The sequence below is a fragment of the Mesoplodon mirus genome, assembly GCF_964341445.2.
Source record: "Mesoplodon mirus genome assembly, chromosome: 1".
Classification (NCBI taxonomy): Eukaryota; Metazoa; Chordata; class Mammalia; order Artiodactyla; family Ziphiidae; genus Mesoplodon; species Mesoplodon mirus.
In genome coordinates, this window is record NC_138976.1 from 76,549,567 (window position 1) to 76,573,255 (window position 23,689).

Here is a 23,689-nt window from a genome sequence, read left to right on the forward strand (position 1 = left end):
CCTTTGGAAAGAAAGCCTCCCGTTTGCTCTGGCTCAATTTCTGCCTGCATCAGGGAACTACAGAAGTTAAATCTGCACTCAGTAAGAAAGGGCGTGTCTGAATCTCAGTGATACTTGAGTGTCTGAGAGAAACTCTGTTCTCTATTTCTATTTCACAAAGGACCCATAGTGCATGAAGCTGACAAAGCAATGATTAAGGCTGAGCTTCCTATAGCCTCAAACAGTATTGCTTAAATTGGGGATTTGGGGAGGCCACCAAAATCCCACCCAAGTGTTGACCTTTGGCAGAGTTTCTCTTCAGCACCACCCTCTTCTCTTTTTCTCTGGTGCTGGGGAAGGAGTCTTGGGCTTAGAATGATCTGACATACGTTTATTGAGTGCCTACTATGTGCCAGGCACAGTTTTAGGATCTTGAAATTTGGCTTCAAATCCAAGATCCACCAGTCCTAGCTATGGACCTAGCTGTGGACCCTTAATATCTGAGCATTGCTTTCCTCATCAGTAACTGGGGCTAATTGTGCTACCTTCTTCATGGGGATATTTTGATAATTCACGTGGTTAATATACAGCATAGAACCTGTCACAAAGTAGGTGGTCAATAAGTGTTGCATTTAATAGGATCTGTTTCCAATACCCCTGGAAAACTCCTCTCACGTTGGCACCTTTCGAGACTATTCAAAGCTGCCCCATCCAGGTGCTCCATATTCTGAGACAATCCAACCACTATCAAACTTTTGCATTAAAGAACATTCTGGAAAACGAATACAATACAGTGTTAGTATTACTTAAAGAATGGCTTAATAGGGTACCTTCCCAGAAATGTTTAGGTTTAAACTCCACTCATCTTTTTTTTTTTTTAACATCTTTATTGGAGTATAATTGCTTTACAATGGTGTGTTAGTTTCTGCTTTATTACAAAGTGAATCAGCCATACATATACATAAATCACCGTATGTCCTCCCTCTTGTGTATTCCTCCAACCCTCCCTATTCCACCCCTCTAGGTGGTCACAAAGCACCAAGCTGATCTCCCTGTGCTATGTGGCTGCTTCCACTAGCTATCTATTTTACATTTGGTAGTGTATATATGTCCATGCCACTCTCTCACTTTGTCCCAGCTTACCCTTCCCCCTCCCCATGTCCTCAAATCCATTCTCCATGTCTGCGTCTTTATTCCTGTCCTGCCCCTAGGTTCTTCTGAACCTTTTTTTTTTTTTCTAGATTCCATATATATGTGCTAGCATACAGTATTTGTTTTTCTCTTTCTGACTTACTTCACTCTGTATGACAGACTCTAGGTCCATCCACCTCACTACAAATAACTAAATTTCATTTCTTTTTATGGCTGAGTAATATTCCATTGTATATATGTGCCACATCTTCTTTATCCATTCATCTGTCGATGGACACTTAGGTTGCTTCCATGTCCTGGCTACTGTAAATGGTCCTGCAGTGAACACTGTGGTACATGACTCTTTTTGAATTATGGTTTTCTCAGGGTATATGCTCAGTAGTGGGATTGCTGGGTCATATGGTAGTTCTATTTTTAGATTTTTAAGGAATGTCCATACTGTTCTCCATAGTGGCTGTATCAAATTTACATTCCCACCAACAGTGCAAGAGGGTTCCCTTTTCTCCACATCCTCTCCAGCATTAATTGTTTGCAGACTTTTGATGATGGCCATTCTGACTGGTGTGAGGTGATACCTCATTGTAGTTTTGATTTGCATTTCTTTAATGATTAGTGATGTTTAGCATTCTTTCATGTATTTGTTGGCAATCAGTATATCTTCTTGGAAGAAATGTCTATGTAGGTCTTCTGCCCATTTTTGGATTGGGTTTTTTGGGGTTTTTTTGATATGGAGCTACATGAGCTGCTTGTAAATTTTGGAGGTTAATCCTTTGTCAGTTGCTTCATTGGCAAATTTTTTCTCCCATTCTGAGGGTTGTCTTTTTGTCTTGTTTATGGTTTCCTTTGCTGTGCAAGAGCTTTTAAGTTTCTTTAGGTTCCATTTGTTTATCTTTGTTTTTATTTCCATTTCTCTAGGAGGTGGGTCAAAAAGGATCTTGCTGTGATTTATGTCATAGAGTGTTCTGCCTATGTTTTCCTTTAAGAGTTTTATAGTGTCTGGCCTTACACTTAGGTCTTTACTCCATTTTGAGTTTATTTTAGTGTATGGTGTTAGGGAGTGTTCTAATTTCGTTCTTTTACATGTAACTGTCCAGTTTTCCCAGCATCACTTATTAAAGAAACTATCTTTTCTCCATTGTATATTCTTGCTTCCTTTATCAAAAATAAGGTGACCATATGTGCGTGGGTTTATCTCTGGGCTTTCTATCCTGTTCCATTGATCTATATTTCTGTTTTTTGTGCCAGTACTGTACTGTCTTGATTACTGTAGCTTTGTAGTATAGTTGGAAGTCCAGGAGCCTGATTCCTCCAGCTCCATTTTTCTTTCTCAAGATTGCTTTGGCTATTCGGGGTCTTTTGTGTTTCCATACAAATTGTGAACTTTTTTGTTCTAGTTCTATGAAAAATGCCATTGATAGTTTGATAGGGATCACTTTGAATGTGTAGATTGCTTTGGGTAGTATAGTCATTTTCAAAATGTTGATTCTTCCAATCCAAGAACATGGTGACCTCTCCATCTATTTGTATCATCTTTAATTTCTTTCATCAGTGTCCTGTAGTTGTCTGCATACAGGTCTTTGGTCTCCTTAGGTAGGTTTATTCCTAGGTATTTTATTCTTTTCGTTGCTATGGTAAATGGGAGTGTTTCCTTAATTTCTCCTTCAGATTTTTCATCATTAGTGTATAGGAATGCAAGAGATTTTTGTGCATTAATTTTGTATCCTGCTACTTTACCAAATCCATTGATTAGCCCTAGTGGTTTTCTGGTGGCATATTTAGGATTCTCTATGTATAATATCATGTCATCTGTAAACAGTGACAGCTTTACTTCTGCTTTTCTGATTTGGATTCCTTTTATTTCTTTCTCATCTCTGATTGCTGTGGCTAAAACTTCCAAAACTATGTTGAATAGTAGTGGTGAGAGTGGACAACCTTGTCTTGTTCCTGATCTTAGTGTAAATGCTTTCAGTTTTTCACCATTGAGTTTTTCACCATTGAGAACAATGTTAGCTGTGCCTTTGTCAAATATGGCCTTTATTATGTTCAGGTAACTTCCTTCTATGCCTACTTTCTAGAGGGTTTTTATCATAAATGGGTGTTGAATTTTGTCGAAAGCTTTCTCTGCATCTATTGAGTTGATCATATGGTTTTTCTCCTTCAATTTGTCAATATGGTTTAATCACATTGATTGATTTGCATTTATTGAAGAATCTTTGCATCTCTGAGATAAACCCCACTTGATCATGGTGTATGATCCTTTTAATCTGCTGTTAGATTCTGTTTGCTAGTATTTTATTGAGGATTTTTGCATCTATGTTCATCAGGGATATTGACCTGTAGTTTTCTTTCTCTGTGACATCTTTGCCTGATTTAGCTATGAGGGTGATGGTGGCCTCGTGGAATGAGTTTGGGAGTGTTCCTCCCTCTGCTATATTTTGGAAGAGTTTGAGAAGGATAGGTATTAGCTCTTCCCTAAATGTTTGATAGAATTCACCTATAAAGCCATCTGGTCCTGGGCTTTTGTTTGTTGGAAGATTTTTAATCACAGTCTCAATTTCAGTACTTGGTACTTGGTCTGTTTATATTTTCTATTTTTCCTGGTTCAGTCTCAGAAGGTTGTGCCTTTCTAAGAATTTGTCCATTTCTTCCAGGTTGTCCATTTTATTGGCCTATAGTTGCTTGTAGTAATCTCTCATGATCCTTTGTATTTCTTCAGTGGCAGTTGTTACTTCTCCTTTTTCATTTCTAATTCTGTTGATTTGAGTCTTCTCCCTTTTTTTCTTGATTAGTCTGGCTAATGGTTTATCAATTTTGTTTATCTTCTCAAAGAACCAGCTTTTAGTTTTATTGATCTTTGCTATTGTTTCCTTCTTTTCTTTTCATTTATTTCTGATCTGATCATTATGATTTCTTTCCTTCTGCTAACTTTGGGGTTTTTTTATTCTTCTTTCTCTAATTGTTTAAGATCTAAGGTTAGGTTATTTATTTGAGATGTTTCTTGTTTCCTGAGGTAGGATTGTATTGCTATAAACTTCCCTCTTAGAACTGCTTTTGCTGCATCCAATAGGTTTTGGGTCATCGTGTTTTCATTCTCATTTGTTTCTAGGTATTTTTTGATTTCCTCTTTGATTTCTTCAGTAATCTCTTGGTTATTTAGTAGTATACTGTTTAGCCTCCATGTGTTTGTATTTTTTACAGATTTTTTTCCTGTAATTGCTATCTAGTCTCATAGCGTTGTGGTCAGAAAATATTCTTGATACAATTTCAATTTTCTTAAATTTACCAATGCTTGATTTGTGACCCAAGATATGATCTATCCTGGAGAATGTTCCATGAGCACTTGAGAAGAAAGTGTATTCTGTGTAGAGAATGGACTTGGGGACACGGGGAGGAGGAAGGGTAAGCTGGGACGGAGAGAGTGGCATGGACCTATATATACTAACAAATGTAAAATAGATAGCTAGGGGGAAGCAGCTGCATAACACAAGGAGATCAGCTCGGTGCTTTGTGAGCACAGGGGTGGGATAGGGAGGGTGGGAGGGAGACTCAAGGTGGAGGAGATATGAGGATATATGTATATGTAAAGCTGATTCACTTTGTTATAAAGCAGAAACTAACACACCATTGTAAAGCAGTTAAACTCCAATAAAGATGTTAAAAAGAAAAAAGTAAAAGAGAGTGCATTCTGTTGTTTTTGGATGGAATGTCCCATTAATATCAGTTAAGTTCATCTTGTTTAATGTGTCATTCAAAGCTTGTGTTTCCTTATTTATTTTCATTTGGGATGATCTGTCCATTGGTGAAAATAGAGTGTTAACGTCCCCTACTATGATTGTGTTATTGTCGACTTCTGCTTTTATGGCTGTTAGCATTTGCCTTATGTATTGAAGTGCTCCTATGTTGGCTGCATAGATATTTACAATTGTTATATCTTCTTCTTGGATTGATCCCTTGATCATTATGTAGTGTCCTTTTTTGTCTCTTGTAATAGTCTTTATTTTAAAATCTATATTGTCTGATATGAGAATTGCTACTCCAGCTTCTTTTGATTTCCATTTGCATGGAATATCTTTTTCTGTCCCCTCACTTTCAGTCTGAATGTGTCCCTACGTCTGAAGTGGGTCTCTTGCATATATACGGGTCTTGATTTTTTATCCATTCAGCCAGTCTGTGTCTTGGTTGGAGCATTTAGTCCATTTACATTTAAGGTAATTATTGATATGTATGTTCCTATTACCATTTTCTGAATTGTTTTGCATTTGTTATTGTAGGTCTTTTCCTTGGCTTTCTTACCTGCCTAGAGAAGTTCCTGTAGCATTTGTGGTAAAGCTGGTTTGGTGGTGCTGAATTCTCTTAGCTTTTGCTTGTCTGTAAAGATTTTAATTTCTCCATTGAATCTGAATGAGATCCTTGCTGGGTAGAGTAATCTTGGTTGTTGGTGTTTCCCTTTCATGACTTTAAATATGCCCTTTCACTCCCTTCTGTCTTGCAGAGTTTCTGCTGAAAGATCACCTGTTACCTTATGGGGATTCCTTTGTATGTTATTTGTTGTTTTTCCCTCGCTGCTTTTTAATATTTTTTCTTTGTATTTGATTTTTGAAAGTTTGATTAATATGTGTCTTGGCATGTTTCTCCTTGGATTTATCCTGTATGGGACTCTCTGTGCTACCTGGACTTGTTTAAGTATTTCCTTTCCCATATTAGGGAAGTTTTCAACTATAATCTCTTCGAATATTTTCTCAGTCCCTTTCTTTTTCTCTTCTTCTTCTGGGACCCCTATAATTCGAATGTTGGTGTGTTTAATGTTGTCCCAGAGGTCTCGGAGACTGTCCTCAATTCTTTTTTCTTTATTCTGCTCTGCAGTAGTTATTTCCACTATTTTATCTTCCAGGTCACTTATCCATTCTTCTGCCTCAGTTATTCTGCTATTGATCCCTTCCAGAGAATTTTTAATTCCATTTATTGTGTTGTTCATCATTGTTTGTTTGCTCTTTAGCTCTTTTAGGCCCTTGTTAAACGTTTCTTATATTTTCTTTATTCTATTTCCAAGATTTTGGATCATCTTTACTATCATTATTCTGAATTGTTTTGCAGGTAGACTGCCTAGTTCCTCTTCATTTGTTTGGTCTGGTGGGTTTTTACCTTGCTCCTTCATCTGCTGTGTGTTTCTCTGTCTTCTCATTTTGCTTCACTTACTTCGTTTGGGTCTCCTTTTCACAGGCTTCAGGTTCATAGTTCCTGTTGTTTTTCGTGTCTGTACCCATTGACTAAGGTTGGTTCAGTGGGTTGTGTAGGCTTCCTGGTGGAGGGGACTAGTCCCTGTGTTGTGGTGGATGAGGCTGGATCTTGTCTTTCTGGTGGGTAGGACCACGTCCAGTGGTGTGTTTTGGGGTGTCTGTGACCTTATTATGATTTTAGGCAGCCTCTCTGCTAATGGGTGGGGTTGTGTTCCTGTCTTGCTAGGTTGGAATAGGGTGTCCAGCACTTTAGCTTGCTGGTCGTTGAGTGGAGCTGGGTCTTAGCGTTGAGATGGAGATCTCTGGGAGAGCTTTCGCAGCTTGATATTACGTACAGCAGGGAGGTCTCTGGTGGACCAGTGTACTGAACTTGGCTCTCCCATCTCAGAGGCACAGGCCTGACACCTGGCCAGAACACCAAGACCCTGTCAGCCACATGGCTCAGAAGAAAAGGGAGAAGAAAAGAAAGAAAGAAGAAAATAATAAAATAAAGTTATTAAAATAAAAAATTTAAAAATTATTGAAAATTAAAAAATTAAACAGTAATAAAAAAAAGAAAATAAATAGAGGAGCAACCAAACCGAAAAACAAATCCACCAATGATAACAAGCGCTAAAAAGTATACTAAAAAAAAAAAAAAAAAAGACAGAATCATAGGACAAATGGTAAAAGCAAAGCTATACAGACAAAATCACAGAAAGATGCATACACATACACACTCACAAAAAGAGAAAACAGAAAAATATATGTATATCTATATTAAGAAAAAAAAGGAGGAGAGCAACCAAATCAATAAAAAAAAATCTACCAGTGATAATAAACTCTAAATACTAAACTAAGATAAACATAAAACTAGAAACAAAGTAGTTGCAGAAAGCAAACCCCAAGTCTACAGTTGCTCCCAAAATCCAGTGCCTTGATTTTGGGATGATTCGTTGTCTGTTCAGGTATTCCAGTGATGCAGGGTACATCAAGTTGATTTTGGAGATTTAATCCATTGCTCCTGACACTGCTGGGGAAATTTATCTTTCTCTTCCTTCTTCGCACAGCTCCTGGGGTTCAGCTTTGGATATGGGCCCGCCTCTGCATGTAGGTTGCCTGAGGGCGTCTGTTCTTCACTCAGACAGGGCGGGGTTAAAGGAGCAGCTATTTTGGGGGCTCTGGCTCACTCAGGCCTGTGGGGAGGGAGGGGTACAGATGCAGGGCGAGCCTGCGGCAGAAGAGGCCGGCGTGACGTTGCACCAGCCTGAGGCACACCATGTGTTCTCCCAGGGAAGTTGTCCTTGGATCACGGGACCCTGGCAGTGACGGGCTGCACAGGCTCCCAGGAGGGGAGGTGTGGATAGTGACCTGTGCTTGCACACAGGCTTCTTGGTGGCTCCAGCAGCAGCCTTAGCATGTCATGCCCGTCTCTGGGGTCCACATTGATAGCTGCAGCTCATGCCCATCTCTGGAGCTCGTTTAGGCGGTGCTCTGAATCCCCTCTCCTCGCGCACCCCAAAACAATGGTCTCTTGCCTCTTAGGCAGGTCCAGACTTTTTCCCGGACTCCCTCCCGGCTAGCCGTGGTGCACTAGCCCCCTTCAGGCTGTGTTCACACAGCCAACCCCAGTCCTCTCCCTGCGCTCCGACCGAAGCCCAAGCCTCAGCTCCCAGCCCCGCCCGCCCCAGCGGCTGAGTAGACAAGCCTCTCGGGCTGGTGAGTGCTGGTCGGCACCGATCCTCTGTGCGGGAATCTCTCCGCTTTGCCCTCCGCAGCCCTGTGGCTGTGCTCTCGTCCGCGGCTCCGAAGCTTCCCCCGCCCACCCCTCATCTCCGCCAGTGAAGGGGCTTCCTAGTGTGTGGAAACCTTTCCTCCTTCACAGCTCCCTCCCACTGGTGCAGGTCCCATCCCTATTCTTTTGTCTCTGTTTTTCCTTTTTTCTTTGGCCCTATCCAGGTATGTGGGGAGTTTCTTTTCTTTGGGGAAGTCTGAGGTCTTCTGCCAGCATTCAGTAGGTGTTGTGTAGGAGTTGTTCCACATGTAGACGTATTTCTGAAGTATTTGTGGGGAGGAAAGTGATCTCCATGTTTTACTCCTCCACCATCTTAAAGGTCTCTCCCCAGGTAGTATATTTTTAAGGTTTGGTTTTTCTGGCTGTTTGTTGCTACTGCATAGACCTCACATCTTTTTTTCTTTCTTTCTTACTTGCTAAGTAGGACTTCTGGTAGATTGATGAACAGAAGTAGTGATTGTGGGCGGCCTTGCCTCATCCTGATTTTAAAGGGAATATTTCTAATGTTTCACTGCTGAGAAAGAATTTTGCTGTATTTGATGCCCATAATCAAGTCAAGGAAGTTTCTTTTTATTCCTAGTTTCTAAAGTTTTTATCAGGAATGAGTGTTGCATTTTATCAAATATTTTTCTCTATCGAGTTGATCATTTGGATTTTCTCTTCTAATCCTATAAGAGGAAGTGACATTTTAGATTTTATTATCAGTATATTCTTTTGGGAATGCCAACATTTCCCAAAATTTTCTTTTATTTCCTGTAGAAGATTAGATCTCTTCTGGGATTTTCTTTTCCTCAATCTTTAGAATAGTGTGTTCATCCTTTTCCCTTCTGCAGCACTTATCCATATCTGCCATGTTGGGTTTCTTTCTCATCTTATAAACCGACTTTTATGCAGATTTAGTGATTTCAGCTAGAGTTACTGAATTGCCCTTGCTCCTCTCTCTGAGTTGATGGCTCCAGTTTCTGACAGGCATCCACCTCTTTCCCTAAACGTCCCTGCATTGGCATCTCCCTACCACACTGCCTAATTTTCTAGGATAAACTTATTTTTAAACTGTGATAGTTAAACTTTCAAATAGTGTGCTCATTATGACTTCTATTGGCTATACCTCAATAAAAATGTATGTATTGCTTCTAAAGTTTAAGCCATGAGTCCGGTTGTTAATCTTAGGGATAAGTATAATAAATACACTACACAGCATCTAGAAAATCTGGAAACATAGGAAGCAGTGCACAAATTATGCTTTTTTCAACTGAACTATTGGACCCATTGCTTTAGATCTAAAGGTACTTCACCAGAAAAAGTCTCTTAAGTTTGACGAAAAACCTATTGAGCATATTCTTTGAAACTGTTAACGTACTATTTTTAAATGAGTTTATCTTGATAATTCTCTGCATCTACAAAGTTTGCTGCAAGGTTCGGCCTTTCTATAATGCTCTATACTTGGGGACTTCCCCTTTTATAATGCACCAAGTCATTACCAAATTTCCCTCCAGTTTTTAATCATTTGTTTTCTATCATTCTCAGTATGTCTGGGTTGTATTAGTTTTCTTTTGCCATGTGACAAATTACCAGAAAGTTAGTTAGCAGCTTATTATAACTTCCATTTATTACCTCACAGTTCTATAAGTCAGAGACTAGCAAGGCTTACCTGGGTTCTCCAACACAGCTTTTCAGGGTCTCAAAAACTGGGATCAAGGTGTCAGCTGGCTGAGTTCTCATCTGGAGTTTCTGGAGAAGAATCCTCCTCCAAGCTCATCCTGTTGTTGGCAGAATTCACTTCCTTGCAGTTGTAGAGCTGAAGTCCCATGTCATTGCTGTCTAACAGCTGTGGGCCAGGCTCAGCCCCTAGAGAGCATCCTCATTCCTTGCCATGCAGCCCCCCTCCATCTTCAGATGGAGAATTTCTTGCAGGTCAATCCCCCCTTACACTTGGAATCTCTGCCATCACCATCTCTGACCTCTAGACACAAATTTAAAGGGCTCACATGACTAGTCCAGGCTCACCTGAATAATCTTCCCTTTGACTAACTCAGAGTTAACTGATTAGTGGCCTTAATTACATCTGCAAGATTCCTTTTGCCACATAAGATAAAATAATCACAGGAGTAATATCTCATCATTCTCACAGCTTCCACCCACACTCAAAGGGAGATTATACAAGGGTACAGGTCATTGAGAGTCATCCTAGGATTCTGCCCACCACACTAGTTATTTTAAAAAACTGAAGAGTATGGGCACATAAGGAAACAGTTCTCTACTTCAAAGAACTGCTCCTAAGGGTCAGCTACCCAGTGTTTGGGTGCTGTCTGACCTGGGCCCGAGTCACTGGACAGGTAGTGTTTTTCTGTATTCTGTCACTCAGCGAGCCTCTGGTTTATGAAATCAGGCTGAGGATGCCCAAGACCTGAGTCTGCATTAGTTGTTCTCAGTCTAGCTCTATCCGCCTTATATTTAGTAGTGATTCATTGGAATCTGATGTGAGGTTATTTTTCAGATTCAGTTTTCTATGTTACTGAGAGTTTTCATATTTTTCTCTGTATTTAATGAGAAAGCGGGATCAAGTATATTGAAGATTGCTAGCCAACTGTCGTATGGAAGCCTTTCTGACTTTTGCATGTTGAGCATGTTGTCACTTGTGTTTTTATATGATTATCATCTGTTATTCATCATGGCAGTTCTTTATTTTGATCTGAATCAGATGCAGAGCTGCACCATCTCATACATTTTAATGTGTGTCTGGATTCCTAGTCCAGAGTCCAGACCTTCTGTGCTTGCCCCCTTCTCCCTCCACGCCTCGCCCCACCTCTCCATCTATTTCCCTCCAAGTCCAAGATCCAAACCTCACACTCACATGATAGTGCCTATTAGGATCAATTTCCATTCGTTCACTCCCTGACAGTACACAATTTTGAGCCTATTGTGCCTATAAAGGAATACCAGAAACACCGTAAGGTTATATTGTATTTATTATCATCTGTTTTAGTTTAGTTTGGGGAAGTGATTGAAAAGAATCCACAGTACATGGGCTTCCCTGGTGGCGCAGTGGTTGAGAGTCCGCCTGCCGATGCAGGGGACACGGGTTCGTGCCCCAGTCCGGGAAGATCCCACATGCCGCGGAGCGGCTGGGCCCGTGAGCCATGGCCACTGAGCCTGTGTGTCCAGAGCCTGTGCTCCGCAACAGGAGAGGCCACAACAGTGAGAGGCCTGCGTAGCGCAAAAAAAAAAAAAAAAAAAAAAAAGAATCCACAGTACAGCATGGTGACACGAGCTAATACTGTATTGCATGTTTGAAAGTTACTAAGAGAGGAGATCTTAAAAATGCTCATCACCAGAAAAAAATGCTGTAACTGTGGTGATAGGATGTTAACTCAACTTACTGTGATGATCAGTTCACAATATATACATAAATCTAATCACTACGTTGTATACCTTAAAACTAATACATTGTTATAGGTCAGCTGTAGTTCCATAAAATTATAAAATATCTCCACTGGTGAAAAATAAATCAGCTTGAGCCCAACTACAGAACTTTAAAGACAGGATTCATCCACAATGTTCCATCTCTGGGAACATGCATGTCTCTGTTTAAAGGAGTTCTGTTCTGTGTGGCTGGACCTTTCAACAAAATACTGTCTCTGAGAAGCTGACCAATAATGAATGTGAATTTGTCCAAAGTTTAGGATAGGATGAGTAAAAATGATCCAGAAAAAAAAAAGAAAAGATCCAGATTCAACTCTCAAAAAAAAAAAAAAATCCACATAGAGAGAGTAGGCTGGGTCACTGCTCAGCCTTGACTGTTCCACTTTCCTGATGAGGGAGGGCTCCTGCATAAGTATTTTCATAGGTACGTACATTTTAAAGAAAAATAAGAGTTTTCTCATTTTTAAAAAGGCAGCCTTGCTGTTAGAATATAATGTCAAGAAGAGCTGTGGATAATATTCAAAGATGTGTATGGGCTCAAACAGGGTTAAGGTATAGCTTGCTGTTAGTCTGTGAAGCATTTGTTTCTTGGCTCTTAACAAGTCTAAGTTCTTAGATCTGCACTGAGAATCACAGATATGGGCATAGCCTCGGGAGAGGAAAGCAAGTTCACTGTCTGTTTATACATTTGCCAGTCATCCTTTTAATCTCTGTCGAATTATCTCCTTAAGCTCCTAGGAGTTTTTATGTCATCTTTCAAAACAGTAAATCACTTTATTAGGTTTTTAAAAGAACATTCATAATGGCATTTCCATAAGCCATTTTGTAAATTAATGCAATTTCCTTTCTGTTTTACCTGTTTGCAAGAAGCTATTTTACATTTCTGCTGTAGTTCAGAAGAGCACGGTTATTTCATAATTCAATTTGCAGCCTGATATGTAGAATGAATGCCTTTGACTCATTTAAATTATTATATACACTAAAGCAGCATTTCTTACCGAGATTCATGAGTGTTTGTTTTGCTTTTTCTCACCCAGCATTGGGATCCCGACACAGGCCAGACCTGGTGCCTAGCACTCCATCGCTGTTTGAAGCTGCTTCCTTGGCGACCACAATTTCATCTTCTTCCTTGTACGTCAATGAACATTATCCACACGACAGGACTACGCTTTATTCAAGCAGGTAATACTTAGTGCAATCAAACTACCAGTGGGCTATTACCACACTAACATCATAGCTAGCCAGTATCTCTGAATGAGAACAAGTCATCCCTAACAACCAGGTTGGGACCGTCGCCTGCCCTGTAACAGAAAGAGAGAAAATGCTGGATATTTACTGTGACAGGAGGGAAAACCCTCCTGATTTTTCTGTACAGTTAATCATTATGTCCTGTAGAAACTATGTACTTCACTCTGTGGAAGAAGATGAATCTTTCATCATTTTTATTTTAATAATCGTATGAGTGGATATTTTAAGCAAGCACTCCTGGTTAATATTTACACAAATAGTTACAAAGTATCTGAGTATTTTCTTTCCGTATGAGTGACCTTAGCAACTACTGATAGATAGAATAACAGCCCCCGCAAATTGTCCACATCCTAATCCCTGGTATCTGTGACGCTGTTACCTTATATAGCAAAAGGGCCTTTTTTTTTTTTTAACATCTTTATTGAAGTATAATTGCTTTGCAATGTTGTGTTAGTTTCTGCTGCATATCAAAGTGAATCAGCTGTACGTATACATATATCCCCATATCCCCTCCCTCTCGCAACTCCCTCCCTCCCACCCTCCCTATCCCACCCCTCTAGGTGGTCACAAAGCACCGAGCTGATCTCCCTGTGCTATGCGGCTGCTTCCCACTAGCTATCTGTTTTACATTTGGTAGTGTATATATGTCCATGCCACTCTCTCACTTTGTCCCAGTTTACCCTTCCCCCTCCCCATGTCCTCAAGTCCATTCTCTATGTCTGCATCTTTATTCCTGTCCTTCCCCTAGGTTCTTCAGAACCATATATATATATATATATATTTTTTTTTTTTTTTTTAGATTCCATATATATGTGTTAACATACGGTATTTGTTTTTCTCTTTCTGACTTACTTCACTCTGTATGACAGACTCTAGGTCCATCCACCTCACTACAAATAACTCAGTTGCATTTCTTTTTATGGCTGAGTAATATTCCACTGTGTATATGTGCCACATCTTCTTTATCCATTCATCTGTCGATGGACCCTTAGGTTGTTTCCATGTCCTGGCTATTGTAAATAGAGCTGCAGTGAACATTGTGGTACATGACTCTTTTTGAATTATGGTTTTCTCAGGGCATATGCCCAGTAGTGGGATTGCTGGGTCATAAGGTAGTTCTGTTTTTAGTTTTTTAAGGCACCTCCATAGTGGCTGTATCAATTTACATTCTCACCAACCATGCAAGAGGGTTCCCTTTTCTCCAAACCCTCTCCAGCATTTACTGTTTATAAATTTTCTGATGATGGCCATTCTGCCTGGTGTGAGATGATATCTCATTGTAGTTTTGATTTGCATTTCTCTAATGATTAGTGATGTTGAGCATGCTTTCATGTGTTTTTTGGCAATCTGTATATCTTCTTGGAAGAAATGTCTATTTAGGTCTTCTGCCCATTTTTGGATTGGGTTGTTTGTTTTTTTGATATGGAGCTGCATGAGCTGCTTGTAAATTTTGGAGATTAATCCTTTGTCAGTTGCTTCATTGGCAAATTTTTTCTCCCATTCTGAGGGTTGTCTTTTCGTCTTGTTTATGGTTTCCTTTGCTGTGCAAAAGCTTTGAAGTTTCATTAGGTCCCATTTGTTTATTTTTGTTTTTATTTCCATTTCTCTAGGAGGTGGGTCAAAAAGGATCTTGCTGTGATTTATGTCACAGAGTGTTCTGCCTATGTTTTCCTCAAAGAGTTTTATAGTTTCTGGCCTTACATTTAGGTGTTTAATCCATTTTGCATTTATTTTAGTGTATGGTGTTAGGGAGTGTTCTAATTTCATTCTTTTACATGTAGCTATCCAGTTTTCCAAGCACCACTTATTGAAGAGGCTGTCGCAAAAGGGCTTTGCCAGTATGACTGAGTTAAAGGTCTGGAGATGGGAGGAGTATCCTGAATTATGCAGATAGGCCCAATGTAATCACAGGGTCCTTGTCAGAGGAAGTCAGGAAGATTAGAGTCAGAGAAGGAGATGTGATGGCAGAAGCAGAGGTCAGAGAGAGAGAGATTTGAAGATGCTACACTGCTGGCTTTGAAGGTGGAGGATGGGGCATGAGTCAAGGAATGCAGGTAGAGTCTAAATGCCAAAACAGGCAAGGAAACAGATTCTCCCTTAGATCATCCACAAAGGAACACAGTTCTTCCAACCCCTTGAATTTTAGGACTTCTAACTGCCAGAGCTATAAAATAATAAATTGGTCTTATTTTAAGACATTAAGTTTATGACAATTTGTCACAGCAGCAATAGGAAACTAATATAGGGACTCTCAAACATTTAAAGTGAATTTGAATATTGGGGAGGGGTACTGAAGTTTCTTAGATAGCAAGTTAATTTGTTATTATTATTTTTTTAACAAAATATTCTGAAACATTGGTTCTAGTAATAGAAAGTACCTCTACAAAGAGGTCACAACATTGTGGGATTAGCTATTTTTTCTATGTTTATATATGCACTTTTGTAACTAGCTTCAATTACAGGTCAGGGATAATTGTGTATATACATTCTCAAAAATTATCTGTTAAATGTTGAACTGGTTCTTGTCATAAGTCAGCTCTCAAGAATCAAGATCAAATTTGTGCAGGTGAAATGTTTTTTATACTGTAAGTCATTTCCCCCTCCACCCTAGCAACTTGGTTCACTTCCAGAAAGAGGACTCAATATGGTAGATTCATTTTTAATGTATGCATGTTTATAAATTCTAGCTTGGTCTTTTGGCAAGTTAAGTTTTGGTAGTTGGAGGTTCTAGAAATTCTTTTTGTTGCTGTTCCCTTCTCTCTTGGCTAGATACAGGTTAGGTGGTAGCAGGTGAGACAGCCCATCTAGGTCTAGAGAAGAAGAGCAAATGACAAGGTGAATCACAAATCTTGGCTGGGCTTCCGTTTGGATAGCTCTGCTGTAGGACCAACAAATAAGGCTCCATTGTAAATTATTCAACTCACCTGAACTGTAAAAGTAATTTGGTTAGCTTCCTCAAATTAGAAGAATTTAAAGTGACTTATACCTAAAATGAATGTGTACCTTGAATGTTCAAATTTGTTATGTAAATTTGTCAAGCAACAGTTTTTCCTATCTGTACGGTACAGCTGAAGGCTGTTGTTTTGCTCTCAAATATAAATAGCAGCTCGAAAGATGGCTGGAAAGTTGCAGGAAATGCTTTGCAAGGTCAAAACCAATTCTCATGTGAAGCTGCGGTGGTTTCTTACCATTTGCTACTGTTCTCATTATCAGGGCAGATAGTTGGATATGTATAAAATTATTTACTAGAATTTTCAGCACAAAAATAAAAGGGTTTTGTTGGTTTGTTTTTGGTGGCAGTGGTTTTGATTAAGTATTCAGTCTCTTGGCCAGAGGTATTCACCTCTTGGGTATTCATAAGGTTCCTTCAGGATCTGAATCAGAGTTCCTTCTGACTCCCAATCCTTTCTGGCCGGCTTGGGAGCAAGCTACCTCTGCATGCTCCAGGGCTATGGTATAACTCTTGGTACTTTTATTTATGCTGACAGTGGTTAACATGTATATTTAGCTGAGAAAAGCATCAGTGTTATCTATGATATTTCCGCCCCCCCCCTTTTTTTTTTGAAGAGAATTATTTGAAATAAATCTTCTGTGGCATTGTATCTCTAAATTGTGATTTGATATCTTATATTTTGCTATCCATCCCAGTTCAATTGCAAAAACAAGAAACCACTCTATCTTAAGCAGAAAGGGATTTGATACAGGGAATTCACAAAGTCTTTAAAAAGGCTTGGGGAGTGGGCTCTAGGCTGAACATCAGAAAACCATACCAGCTACACACCACTGGGCTGGCCCACCAGCAGCCTTTGTCACAATCAAGTGGGTGTCCTGCCAAAGGAATGCAAGCCAGAGAAAAGCATGTTGTGAACCTAGAATTTTTTTTTTTGGTAGAGTGCTATACAATTTATTTATTTATTTACTTACTTACTTACTTACTTATTTATTATGGTTATCTAGTTTATACATATTAGTGTATGTATATGTGAATCCCAATCTCCCAGTTCATCCACCACCACCCCCTGCCCTCTTTCCCCACTTGGTGTCCATACATTTGTTCTCTACATCTGTGTCTCTGTTTCTGCCTTGCAAACCAGTTCATCTATACCATTTTTCTAGATTCCACATATATGCGTTAATATACAATATTTGTTTTTCTCTTTCTGACTTAATTCACTCTGTATGACAGTCTCTAGGTCCATCTACGTCTCTACAAATGACCCAGTTTCGTTCCTTTTTATTAGGTCCATCTACGTCTCTACAAATGACCCAGTTTCGTTCCTTTTTATGGATGAGTAATATTCCATTGTATATATGTACCACTTCTTCTTTATCCATTTGTCTGTCGATGGGCATTTAGGTTGCTTCCATGACCTGGCTATTGTAAATAGTGCTGCAGTGAACATTGGGGTGCATGTGTCTCTTTGAATTATGGTTTTCTCTGGGTATATGCCCAGTAGTAGGATTACTGGATCATATAGTAATTCTATTTTTAGTTTTTTAAGGAACCTCCATACTGTTCTCCATAGTGGCTGTATCAATTTACATTCCACCAACAGTGCAAGAGGGTTCCCTTTTCTCCACACCCTCTCCAGCATTTATTGTTTGTAGATTTTCTAATGATGCCCATTCTAACTGCTGTGAGGTGACACCTCATTGTAGTTTTGATTTGCATTTCTCTAATAATTAGTGATGTTGAGCATCTTTTCATGTGCCTCTTGGCCATCTGTATGTCTTCTTTGGAGAAATGTCTATTTAGGTCTTCTGCCCATTTTTTAATTTGGTTGTTTGTTTTTTTAATATTGAGCTGCATGAGCTCTTTATATATTTTGGAGAGTAATTCTTTGTCCATTGATTCATTTGCAAATATTTTTGCCCATTCTGAGGGTTGTCTATTCGTCTTCTTTATAGTTTCCTTTGCTGTGCAAAAGCTTTTAAGTTTCATTAGGTCCCATTTATTTATTTTTATTTTTATTTCCATTACTGTAGGAGGTGGGTAGAAAAGATCTTGCTGTGATTTATGTCAAAGAGTGTTCTTCCTCTGTTTTCCTCTAAGAGTTTTATAGTGCCCTGTCTTACATTTAGATCTTTAATCCATATTGAGTTTATTTTTGTGTATGGTGTTAAGGAATGTTGTGATTTCATTCTTTTACATGTAGCTCTCCAGTTTTCCCAGGACCACTTATTGAAGAGACTGTCATTTTCCATTTTGTATCCTTGCCTCCTTTGTCATAGATTAGTTGACCATAGGTGTGTGGGTTTATCTCTGGGCCTTCTATCCTGTTCCATTGATCTATATTTCTGTTTTTGTGCCAGTACCATATTGTCTTGATTACTGTAGCTTTGTAGTATAGTCTGAAGTCAGGGAGTCTGATTCCTCCAGTTCCATTTTTTTTCTCTCAAGATTGCTTTGGTTATTCGGGGTCTTTTGTGTCTCCATACAAATTTTAAGATTTTTTGTTCTACTTCTATAAAAAATGCCATTGGTAATTTGATAGGTATTGCATTGAATCTGTAGATTGCTTTGGGTGGTATAGTCATTTTCACAATATTGATTCTTCCAGTCCAAGAACATGGTGTATCTCTCCATCTATTTGTGTCATGTTTGATTTCTTTCATCATCAGGCAAGTCTTTTGTCTCCTTAGGTATGTTTATTTCTAGATATTTTATTCTTTTTGTTGCCATGGTGAATGGGATTGTTTCCTTAATCTCTTATTCTGATCTTGCATTGTTAGTGTATAGGAATGCAAGAGATTTCTGAGCATTAATTTTGTACCTTGCAACTTTATTAAATTCATTGATTAGCTCTAGTAGTTTTCTTGTGGCATCTTTAGGATTATCTATGCATAGTAACATGTCATCTGTGAACAGTGACAGTTTTACTTCTTCTTTTCCAATTTGCATTCCTTTTATTTCTTTTTATTCTCTGATTGCCATGGCTAGGACTTCCAAAACTATGTTGAATAATAGTGACGAGAGTGGACATCCTTGTCTTGTTCCTTATCTAAGAGGAAATGCTTTCAGTTTTTCACCATTGAGAATGTTAGCTGTGGGTTTGTCATATATGGCCTTTAGTATGTTGAGGTAGGTTCCCTCTATGCCCACTTTCTGGAGAGTGTTTATCATAAATCAGTGTTGAATTTTGTCAAAAGCTTTTTCTGTATCTATTTAAATGATCATATGATATTCATTCTTCAATTTGTTAATATGGTGTATCACATTGATTGATTTGCATATACTGAAGAATCTTTGCATCCCTGGGATAAATCCCACTTGATCATGGTGTATGATCCTTTTCATGTGTTGTTGAATTCTGTTTGCTAGTATTTTGTTGAGGATTTTTGCATGTATATTCATCAGTGATATTGGTCTATAATTTTCTTTTTTTGTAGTATCTTTGTCTGGTTTTGGTGTCAGGGTGATGCTGGCCTCATAGAATGAGGTTGGTGGTGTTCCTTCCTCTGCAATTTTTTGGAAGATTTTGAGAAGGATGGTTGTTAGCTCTTCTCTAAATGTTTGATAGACTTCACTTGTAAAGCCATCTGGTCCTGGACTTTTGTGTGTTGGAAGATTTTTGATCACAGTTTCAGTTTCATTACTTGTGATTGGTCTGTTCATATTTTCTGTTTCTTCCTGGTTCAGTCTTGGAAGCTTATACCTTTCTAAGGATTTGTCCATTTCTTCCAGGTTGTCCATTTTATTGGTATAGAGTTGCTTGTAGTAGTCTCTTAGGATGCTTTGTATTTCTGCGGTGTCCATTGTAACTTGTCATTTTTCATTTCTAATTTTATTGATTTGAGTCCTCTCCCTCTTTTTCTTGATGAGTCTAGCTAAAGGTTTGTTTGTTTGTTTGTTTGTTTGTTTGTTCTTTAATTCTTCTAGGTCTTTGTTAAACATTTCTTGCATCTTCTCGATCTTTGCCTTCATTCTTTTTCTGAGGTCCTGGATCATCTTCACTATCATTATTCTGAATTGTTTTTCTGGAAGTTTGCCTATCTCCACTTCATTTAGTTGTTTTTCTGGTGTTTTATCTTGTTCCTTCATCTGGTACATAGTCTTGTGCCTTTTCATTTTGTCTGTCTTTCGGTGAATGTGGTTTTCATTCCACAAGCTGCAGGATTGTAGTTCTTTTTGCTTCTGCTGTCTGCCCTCTGGAGTGAACCTAGAATGTTTTAAAAGAAACTAACATTTTAAAATCATATCGTTTCACTAAAATGGCCAGATCCTTTTGAAAAATCACTAGCTTTGGCACCACTTGGCTCCATTGCTTCCTGGCATTTATCTGCTGGAGGGGAGAAGCATGGACCCTCCAGGTCAGCAACCTCTGCTTTGTTCACCTCTGCTCTTGCCTGCCTGCTCCTGTGGGCATTTCTGCTTTTAGCCTTGATGTATAAGAGAAGCCAAAGACATGCCTTGGATCTTAATGACTGCCTTATGGAAATCATAAGGAAAAGGTGCGAAAAAGGCACAGACATGCTAAAGAACCCTGAAGAGAAGTTATGGCAGGCGAACCCCTGGGAATCCATATCCCTACTTCCCTCCCCACCATACCCACCCCTAATTATTCAACAGGGAAACCTTACCAGCAAACTGAAAAGAAGTTGTCATATTTTGTTCCTATCATTTTTTCCTTTAGAGCCCTCCTAGTCCTACGTGGTGTCTCTTGAGGTAATACATAGACAATATTCTAAGTCTCATGTGGCCCACTAAGGTTTAAGACCTAATCCAGATAGCCTGGAAAGAAAAGTGATGTTATAATTCACATGTTAGGCTTTTCTCTTTCTTTATCTATGAATCATTTTTCTGTTAAGGCAGAGTGGTCTGTTTTCCCACTTTGCATTATACTAAACATATCTGCACTTAAATACGCTGTAAATACTTCAGCTAGTGGTTGTCATTCTGTCAGTCTTTTCAGAATCCTTAAGTTTGAAAAGTGTCAGTTAGTGCCTGGATGTCTCCACACCTAAATTATATACTGCAATAGGAAGCTGCTGTCTCTTAGAATTATTCCTTTTTTTAAAGGATTATTGTTTGTGACTTCAAAAACCCCAATCGCAATTTCTTCTTTTTTTTTTTAAGCATACTCCAAAAATTGACTAGGAAGCAAAGAAAAAATAGTATCATTTTTTAAAGTATATATTTGACCTGCTTAGTGGGGGTACATATTTTCAAGTTCTGCTCAACAGTCTTATGTTACAGCATGCAACTCATAGGAATAAAAAGAAACTATTGTGGATTCTTGCTTCCCAGTCAAATAGCGGGATTTACATTCTGAAGTTTTTATTCTTAAATTTTTCTTTCCTAATAATACTTCTGTCCTTTGAAAGGAGGTATAAATTGAGCACTAAGAAATGCAGAGGCAAATGTGTTTTATCTCAAAGTTAAGAACAATTTAGTTTAATGTTGTGGATATTGGTTACACACATGAATATTAATTCTTTTTTGTGATTTCCTGCACAGTTGGTAGCAAAGCTGGAGCTTTGATTATGCATAAGCATAGAAAACCCTACTGCATTCCAATATATTTATCCTTTCCCCATCAAAGATGCCTTTTCCAACATCACCACTCTGTCTAGTCTCATGTTTTGCTAGTGGCTATTTCTAATAGTTGACTCATCCTGAAGACATTGTGTATTGTGAGAAGGGCAGATAGGTCAGAGGAAAACCACTGGTCATTTGCCCATAGAGGGACGGCTGACAAAGGCTCCCTAAATGATGGGTCCAACATTCTAGACCTCAGAGGCTGACTCAGTGGTTCCAAGCAAAGTTCTGTGCCGCTTTCTTCCTGCCTGTAGAGTATGGCAAACCTAGGAGAGGGTGGAACCATTGCCTCCAGCTAAAAGTACCTCCCCACAAATTGCTTACCATTCAAATTTAAAGACATACAAATAGAGCCATCCCAAAGAATATTAGAGACCCATTATCTTACAGATGTGTCTAAAAGATAAGGAAAGAGAAATGCAGAGACATGCATTATGTGATATATCCAAGGTCACATAGCCTGCTAATAGGATTTAAACTGTCACACAGTTCTCTGGGGTCCAAGCCTCATGTTCTTTCCACTGTACCGCCCCTTTCATCATGGTCTCCAAAGACTTCTGGTCTTATCCTTGATGTGTGTGTTATGCACAGATGGTCAGTGGTTGATTTTTTTCCTAACGTGAATTCTGGCCCTGTGTTTGAGCCGTTTTTTGCTGCTTAATAACTATAGTATTTCCAGTAGGCAAAGTGCTGTGCTTATGTTAGCATCTACCTATGATGTTTATTCTAGAAGTCATTGGGCTAAGTTTGCTTACTAAAAATGTGGTACCTATGGGAACTTCTCTGTCATAGTACTAGTCATACTTCAAATCGCCAATAATAATCCAATAACAACTACAAAAACAGCTAATTATTGGACCTTATTAAGGGTTTGTGTTAAGTTCTTAACATGGGATCAAGTCACTCAATTCTCACAGCAACCCTATAAGGTCATTATCTTCGTTATCTCCAGTTTACAGACGGGAGTTGCTTAGCAATATTAGCTAACTTTCCTGAGGTCAAATGGCTAAAAAGTAGAGCCATGATTTCCATGCACAGCATTGACAGAGAATATAAGGCACGAGCCTCAGCCATTCAACAGCTGCCCTCGTCCATATCATCACATCTCAGACAAGATGGCTTTTAGATGATGCTTTTAATGGAAATTCAGTAACATCCACACAAGTTCTCTTCTTTCTTACCCGTTTTGCCTTTTCTTTTTCAATGTGATTTTGAGTAAAGATTTTCATTTCAAAGATGTTAGATTCTTAGTGTTCAAACACTAAAAATATGACATATTAAGTTAAATTCATAAGAAACCTAAAATAACTATTTCCTTACGTTTCTATTTTCCAACTCTACAGGTTGACTCCAAATTGTTACATGATCATTGAGAAGAGACTTATTTTTAAATTGAAATATAGTTGATTTGAAATTCTATATTAGTTTCAGGTGTACTGCATAGTGATTCAGTATTTTTATAGATTATACTCCATTCAAAGTTATTATAAAATATTAGCCAGATTGCCTGTGCTGTACAATATAACCTTGTTGCTTATTTATTTTCTACATGGTAGTTTGTATCTCTTAATCTCCTACCCCTATCTTGCCCCTCCCCCTTCCCTCTCCCCACTGGTAATCACTAGTTTGTTCTCTGTATCTGTGAATCTGTTTCTGTTTTTATTATATTCATTCATTTGTTTTATTTTTTGGATTTCACATGTAAGTGATAATATACAGTATTTGTCTTTCTCTGACTTATTTCGCTAGGCATAATACCCTCTACATAATACCCATTACATTGTAAATGGCAGAACTTCATCGAGAAGAGACTTTTGTTAGGTATGTTTCTGCTTGATTTAGGAAATCCCATATCCTCTGTTGACACAGTAAGGTTAAAAAGAACACTTCATTACTTACAAAATGAAGGGAGAAGAAAGTTGGGTGCAAGAACTTGCTAGTAATTCCAGTTCTCTAACCATAACCTCCAGGGAGGGCCAGCACGTGCCTGCAGTATCTGCTGTGGCCACGGCAGCTCCCTGCCATACCCAGATGCCAGCTGGGGGCTCTGCCAGCCCCTTGGAAGGTGTCTGCAACCCTCCTGTTGATGCTGAATTTTGAATCTGACCTCTCCAAACTCTGTGCTTTTATGCTTCTTCTTCTGAATACTCCTACCTGCAGACAGACCTCCTTGACCCCTCCAGCCCCGGCCAAGTTTTTCTCTTTCACTTTCACTATTATATATCATCAGTTAGGGCATTAGTCCTCAAACTGCCACTTCTAGCTATCGAACATTGGGCAAGTCACTTTACCTTTGTGTGCCTCGGTTCTTCATTTATAAAATACGGATTATGATGC

General features: G+C 38.9%; 1 protein-coding gene across 3 annotated transcripts in view; it reads left to right on the top strand.

The window, feature by feature from the left end:
- Window positions 1-23,689, top strand: part of PIP5K1B (phosphatidylinositol-4-phosphate 5-kinase type 1 beta) — a 329,179-nt gene that overhangs the window by 237,156 nt on the left and 68,334 nt on the right. For all 3 annotated transcript variants that reach the window (XM_082612673.1, XM_082612672.1, XM_082612674.1), the window contains exon 13: window positions 12,603-12,747. In XM_082612673.1, coding sequence (XP_082468799.1) covers window positions 12,603-12,747 — 145 coding nt within the window. The remainder of the gene's footprint in view (window positions 1-12,602; window positions 12,748-23,689) is intronic.